The sequence below is a fragment of the Agrilus planipennis genome, unplaced genomic scaffold (assembly GCF_000699045.2).
Source record: "Agrilus planipennis isolate EAB-ADULT unplaced genomic scaffold, Apla_2.0 scaffold213, whole genome shotgun sequence".
Lineage (NCBI taxonomy): Eukaryota > Metazoa > Arthropoda > Insecta > Coleoptera > Buprestidae > Agrilus > Agrilus planipennis.
Window position 1 is genome coordinate 409,079 of NW_020439124.1, and position 7,261 is coordinate 416,339.

The 7,261-nt window shown below is 35.4% G+C and overlaps 1 protein-coding gene and 2 long non-coding RNA genes across 4 annotated transcripts in view; 2 read left to right on the top strand and 1 right to left on the bottom strand.

Moving 5' to 3' along the window:
* Window positions 1–2,907, bottom strand: part of LOC108738856 — a 69,164-nt gene extending 66,257 nt beyond the window's left edge. The window contains exon 1 of the long non-coding RNA XR_001938044.1: window positions 2,806–2,907. This is a non-coding gene — a long non-coding RNA (uncharacterized LOC108738856). The remainder of the gene's footprint in view (window positions 1–2,805) is intronic.
* The window catches only part of LOC112905400, an 18,074-nt gene extending 15,153 nt beyond the window's left edge, over window positions 1–2,921 (top strand). The window contains exon 3 of the long non-coding RNA XR_003231752.1: window positions 2,834–2,921. This is a non-coding gene — a long non-coding RNA (uncharacterized LOC112905400). The remainder of the gene's footprint in view (window positions 1–2,833) is intronic.
* A 38-nt stretch (window positions 2,922–2,959) lies between these two features.
* The window catches only part of LOC108738873 (protein drumstick), a 15,295-nt gene continuing 10,993 nt past the window's right edge, over window positions 2,960–7,261 (top strand). For both annotated transcript variants that reach the window (XM_018472490.1, XM_018472489.1), the window contains exon 1: window positions 2,960–3,340. In XM_018472490.1, coding sequence (XP_018327992.1) covers window positions 3,102–3,340 — 239 coding nt within the window. In that variant the 5' untranslated portion in view covers window positions 2,960–3,101. The remainder of the gene's footprint in view (window positions 3,341–7,261) is intronic.

The window sequence follows — 7,261 nt, forward strand, 5'->3', positions numbered from 1 at the left end:
CTCCTCATTTCTAACCTCCTCTATCCATGATGGTATTCTCATCATTTGCCTGTAACACTAAATTCCGAACGCTTCTAAATTGAATGTTAAAAATTAACATCATCATAAGGTCGCCCTAAAACTGGTTGGGCACGCACCTCCACTCTTTCCTATCCAGAGCTAATCTTCGCATTTCCCTAAAACTAGAACAAACCACACCCTTAACTATTTGCGAACAGTAATCTAATCTAGGTCTACCTCTACCTCTCCTAACTTCCTTTTCTGCCTCTAATATGTCTCTAACTAGACCTTCATGCCTGAGAAGGTGTCCTACCAACTTATCTCTTTCACTATTTCTTATTGACTTCCATAGATTCCTCTGTTCTTCTATTCTTTCAAATATCTCTTCATTTTTCATCTTCTCTATCCTCGGTATCCTCATCATTCGCCTGTAACACCACATTTCGAACGCTTCTTAACCTTTTCTTTTCCGTCGCGATCATCGTCCATGTTTCGCACCCCTACAGCGCCGCGTTCCAAACACACCTTTAGCAATCTTTTTCGAATTTCTAAATTAACCGTTCGCGTACATAGAAGTGACTAGTCCTGACTTATCTGACTTTCTAGATACCTAAAATCAGCCACTTCTTCTTCTGTTTATTCTCTCTTTCCCTACTTTTTCTTCCCTTGCATACCAGTATTTTTGTTTTGCTTTCATTTATTTTTATACAGTACTGTGTTGTCAATACCGCTTACATTAATCTAATGTTAAAAATACACTAAGAAAATTTTATAGGAAATTGCATAAGAACATATTGGGTAGGAAACATCTGATATCCATTGTATGGCAAAAAATTGTAATACTATCTGTACATCTTTTCTGTAAATTTTTTGCATTCTTTATTTATTTAAAGGTAGAGGTACAATTACAAGTATTATACATATCTTTATATAAGCACCTTTTATATAGATACTCCATGACGTTTTCCGAAAACCCTGTTTTTTATCTGTTTAATTATCCCATGACGTTTTAATTTTCATATAAAAAATCGAGTACCTATGTTAAAATAACCACATACGTAGAAAATGCAAATTAGCAAAATAAATCTGTCGTGCTTATAAATCTTAAACATCAAGCACTCATTGTTTTACCTGACCTAAGACTATGATCAGGGTGGAGCATGTGTTTTATATAACTCAATTATGTTTTAGTACAGGTTAGGTGAGTCACGAACAACTTCTATACATATACGTAAATAAACAAATAAATAATTTCCAATTACGCTTATTACACACTAGATTAGCAGTAATACACATTCAAGAGTACCTAATCATTTATTATTGGTCATATTATTTTTGTTACCAAACTGATTAAAATTCTAGTAATTAGCAGTGTTCGTTTAATTTAATAAGATAATACATTATCGCAACTTTTCACATAATATGACGAATACATTAGTAAGTAAAATGTGCAACTTGTAGTGCAATTGGTATCAGAGCAAAGGTGTTGGACGTAGGAATGATTATGTCCAATGTTTAAACTCTTACCAATACATTAAACAGAAACCTGAAATTATGAATGCGTATGTCGAACAGGTGTCATCATTTCTAATCACCATAAGTATAAATTGTTTCCCGATGAGTTTAGTTTATAATCTTGCTTGGGGCTTTCCAACAGGTATTATTATTAGTACCTACCGAAGAAGTATGACTGGGATTATTAATGCTTACTTTCACTTTTCATCTGAACAATTCATTTCAACGGCAAATATTCAGCACAGATTATATTTTTTAGAAAATATCTAGACCTCTAGACATATTGAAGTGGGTCAAGCGAAGTATAGGGAAATAGGCAGACAGGTAGCTGACGAAACGTCTGGACTTAGACCACGGCCCTATAGCCCGAATCTTCGCTCTACTATGGATTCCGGCCGTGAAAGCCTTTGTTCTTATATTAAACAGGCATTCGTTTGTGGTCTATCGTGAACTAACTTCATTAGACAATTCTTTACCCCTGTTATTTAACAAGAAATATTAAGTTCTAAAAGTCACAAACTTATCTCTTTTACTATTTCTTATTGACTTCCATAGATTCCTCTGTTCTTCTATTCTTTCAAATATCTCTTCATTTTTCATCTTCTCTATCCGCGGTATCCTCATCATTCGCCTTTAACACCACATTTCGAACAATCTTAATTACCATTTTTTAATGGTTTAATGTCTTTCGNTCATCTTCTCTATCCGCGGTATCCTCATCATTCGCCTTTAACACCACATTTCGAACAATCTTAATTACCATTTTTTAATGGTTTAATGTCTTTCGTTAAGATTATATTGACTATTATTGCTGGTATTTGTTTATTTTTTTTTTCTCAGGTAGAATTGCCGGGCACTGCCCCTTACCCGGCGCCATTATCCGGTACCCGGCCGGATCCTAAAAGAGTCGGATCCGCCGGGTGTACCGGATCCAATCCGAGCATCCGACTCATCCCTAATATAAACCTATTTATATACTTATAGGATAAACCTAATACAAACATCAGTAACGACTTCTTCTACATAAGTCTTTATTTTCGTAAAAGGGAATTCTATAATTCCATAACGCACATTATATCCTGTTTGTATCTATTCCTCCTGTTGGGCATTCCCCGTCATCATAATCGATCGCTATTATTAATTAAATTTAGCATCACCAAATGAATCATTTACATTTACTGTAGGTACTGTACAAAGCGGGCGACAGCATCCGGTATCATCGCGGATTTATCTCGATTCCACTTTTTTTTTTTTTTTCGTAATTCACTCGCCATTTATATATATACCTACCAGTTGTAATTCGCGATTCTATTTGCAGATCATCACATCCTCCTCCTTCTCCGTGATAACGTCATCGTAATCATCGTCGTCACCACTATTACTACCTACAAGGCCGCAACCGAAAAACCAAAAAGGAACGCAACAAAAAAAACAAAACCACCTTACCACCCCACCTGCCCGCTCGCTTTTTACCTACTTCGCACGCTCACAGATAAAGTTTTTCCGCATATAAATACACGTCATCGATTTCGTCGTCGTTTGCGGTTTGTTTCCGAGAGACTGGGAAGAAAAGAGACGGCAACAACATGTTCGCTATAATGCAGATCGAGAACGACGTGAGTGGACGGACTGCTGCCGCGGCGAGCGAATTTCGTCGGAAGATGCGCGCCAAGTGCGAGTTCGTATGCAGATATTGTCAGCGACGCTTCACCAAACCCTACAACCTAATGATACACGAGCGTACGCACAAAAGTCCCGACCTGACATACGCCTGCGAAGTTTGCGGCAAGAGCTTCAAGAGACAGGACAACCTCAAACAACACAGGTGGGTACCAATAATAATACATGCATTATCTATTCTATGTACATTTGCCAAAGCGAATTGACATTTTCGACAAACAAATGTCTCGAAGTTTTTTTTTTGTTTGATTTATTCTTGTTGTATTTGACGTATTTTAAACTGCCCTATCGCTAAGTTTTGACTCGGATATTTATCTAAAAGCATATTGATCTACCGCAAGACTGTTGCGGTAACTACCACATGGTTTGCGCTAATATAAGTTTACTAATTCAAGTTAGGCAAAGTTTTCGACGCAATTACCATAGAAATCACAGTAGGGTCCTCGTTAATTTACTTGTATTTCATAACTCATTCTACCTCTCTTCCCAAGAAGCGTATAATATATTTTTCTCAAAATTTACGTTTTTGTGGGAAATTTCCCTTGTTCTCCAGATAAAAATGACAATGACTCAACTAAATAGTAAATGACACCATGTGGAATCAACAGAAACACAAAAGATAAGATTGATATAGAAAATAATGTCTCGAAAACTCTAAAATAAGTTTTCGTGGATACGCATAGCATCCAACAGGTGACAATTAGAAAAAATTGAAGCCCAACTTTTTGGAAAAATTTTATTTACTGGAAAAGACAACGATGATTGCACTGGTACAAACGGAAGAGCTGTTTAGCATAGACCAAATACTATTAAGTACTTACAGAATTTCCAGTTCAAGAAAAACGCTGGAAACTTTGGGTTGTTGAGCTTTTAATGTTAACAGGAAAGGCCACATTTTCTTTGGTGATTTCTCATTTATAAAATGAAATTTTTGTTGTCATTGAGGGCTAAATCTTCGAGTGAGACCTATCGATTAAATCAGCGACATAATCCGAAGGCGAAATCAGTTTTGCGTTGCCCTTTTCTTATCTTGGTTAGCAAAAGTGATAAGTTAAACAAGTCTGGTAATTCCATATACTTTTTAAATATTTTTTGACCCTGAATTCGATTCTATTGGCTAGAGAATCCTATATCAACACTAAAAGCTGTTGCCAAAAACTCTGGATGAAGGTACTGACTCTCGTGTGACGTTCTTTAGAAAAGGGATTTCTTACGAAAATTCCCTAATTGTAACCGAGCGGCATGGCCTAGAGGTCTAGACCATTGCTTAGCATTCGGGAGGACGCGGGTTCGATTCCGGGTCCGTCTGCCTTGGTCCAAGTTTTTCTGTGGTTTCCTTGGATCACTTAGGCAAATGCTGAGGCAATAATATTCCACAGATAATCTTTCATTCTCTTCTGTCTTCATTTCGTCCGTCTCATCTTTCTCACCCGAACCACCACCCACCCATTCCCACTATTCCTGAAAGCAGGCTGAAGAGGGCCTTCCGCCCTACCTTCCGGCATAGTCCGGAGGGACTGCCCGCCCACCAGCATTACTGGCTGGTGGGAATGAAACACCCAAAAGTTTTTTTTTGTTGCAAGTTCGTATTTTGAGAAAATGAATTCTCAAGTCCAAAGCGACAGGAATACACTTATTGAAGTTATCTTCTTAACATATTTATTAACTGGAAACGAATGGGAACATACTTTCGGTACGATTTTATCAAATTTTCAAAAACTACTTAAATTAAATACCGTCTCTTGACGATAAGAATAATGAGAAGAAAATATGCCAACAAGAAATTTCTTTTTTTTTTATTGTGGATAATATTAAGCAGTTCGCGTGTGGGTGCGTGGGCCAAACATTTAATATATCGATGATTTCAACAAATTTATTTGAAATTTTAGAAGCGACCGTGTGTGGGCAGGACTTGTTAACTGAAACAAGACCACGGCGCGTCTGTCTGCTCCTTATTTTGCTTTTTCGTCGGGGAACTCTGACAAATTTATGGAAATTACTTTTATATAAATAACAGGCAGAACTAGATGTATAATTCACGAAAAGGCTAATTATGTTTTCCAAAGAGACAGGTAACATTTTTTGCACCGCATACGGCCATTTTGTTGGCATAGCGGTCGCACGAACCACCTTCAACTTCATCATCATAGGTGCACAACAAGTAACGTCATTGAAATTACATTTTTTATCATTAAAATTCAACTCTATTCAACTCGCATTATTAGCTAATTATACTCGACACAAATCGGAATTATTTAAATATTCAAATATTGAATATCGTTTACTTGGAAAAGACAGTTGAAATTTAACTATTCAAAAGTTCAAAAATACCCAAATAAATGAATATTTAAAATTTAAAACATCTGAATACTGAAGCATCTTTTCAAATGTATAAGATTGAGGTTCTATGGTTTCATACTTGGGAAATTACCTTTTATTAAATGCGTTTTTATGCAGCTCCCGTGTATGTATGTTAACGGAAATGTGTGTAATCCGTTATTGTATACAATTCCTAGGAAATGTATATAATTCCTAAAATCGCCCGGAAATATGCGAAATAAATTTTATTAGACACATTTCCTAGGAAATCTATACATTTCCTAAATAGCAATCGGAAATGTATTGCATTCAAGATTTCAATGGGTACGCGGGGTTAGCGGTATTGCGTTATCCGATCAGGCGATTTATTGTATTCACTGATAACTCCTATTCTCAGTTTACTAACGTCTTTTATTCATTTTATTCACAGAAGGCATTAGTTTTATATATTTCCTGGTACAATATCGGAATTTCATACAATTCCTAGGAAATGTATACATTTCCCAGGATATGTGTGTAACAATATTTTATACATTTCCTAAATAGCCTCGGAATTGTATACAATTCCTAGATTTCGTACCTTTCCGGTAACATGTATACCAATTTTCCATTTCCAAATTCAAATGTTTGGTTTAATATTTCGGTGTTCAGATATTTAGAGGCATTCAACTATCGCATAATTTGGATATTATTATTATCATCATCATCATTCTCGTGCACTATTGTGATTATTACAAATACCTATTTGAAAACTTAAGCATTAAGAATTCCACCCGTATACCGGAAGCAAATACACCTAGGTGCAAAATAGGTCTTAACTAGAATTCCGTACGAAGGAACTTCAATGCCTCTTATTAAAGATAATAAATTTTCTTGTACATAATTGATTNTTTCATACAATTCCTAGGAAATGTATACATTTCCCAGGATATGTGTGTAACAATATTTTATACATTTCCTAAATAGCCTCGGAATTGTATACAATACATGAAAAATTTCACCCCTATACCGGAAGCAAATACACCTAGGTGCAAAATAGGTCTTAACCAGAATTCCGTACGAAGGAACTTCAATGCCTCTTATTAAAGATAATAAATTTTCTTGTACATAATTGATTTGTAAATTTTATAAATACATTAATGTTAAGGTACATTTAATTTGGGAACAGGCAACTCCCTTCCAACGAAAACATGTATGCCACCTGAGGATTGTATACCTTGGGCGTCGAAATAAGTTTTAGGCTTGTAGACGTTTTATATGGGTTTTTAGTTAGCGTATAGTTTCACAGAACTCTATTTGATTCTCTTGTAGAATTCGGTTTTGGAATTAAAATTTCAACTTTTTATGGTCTCTTCAAAATTAATTAATAGTGTCCGACCAAGTTCGGTTTCGGTTTCGGTCGAGTTTCGGCAAAAAAACGAGTTTCGGTTTCGGCGGCGCGTTAAATTAGTAGTTTACTCTTTGTTTCTGTTGAAGTTTAGTGTCATTCAACATGACGAATTAAGTTTAGAAGAAGTTAATTTGTTCTTAATTAAGATAAAAGTGATTTATTTTGTTTTGTTTATTACTTAAATATTAAGTTCCTATACCTATTGTCACAATAGGTATAGGAACTTAATATTTAAGTAATAAACAAAACAAAATAAATCACTTTTATCTTAATTAAGAACAAATTAACTTCTCCTAAACTTAATTCGTCATGTTGAATGACACTAAACTTCAACAGAAACAAAAGGTAAACGACTAA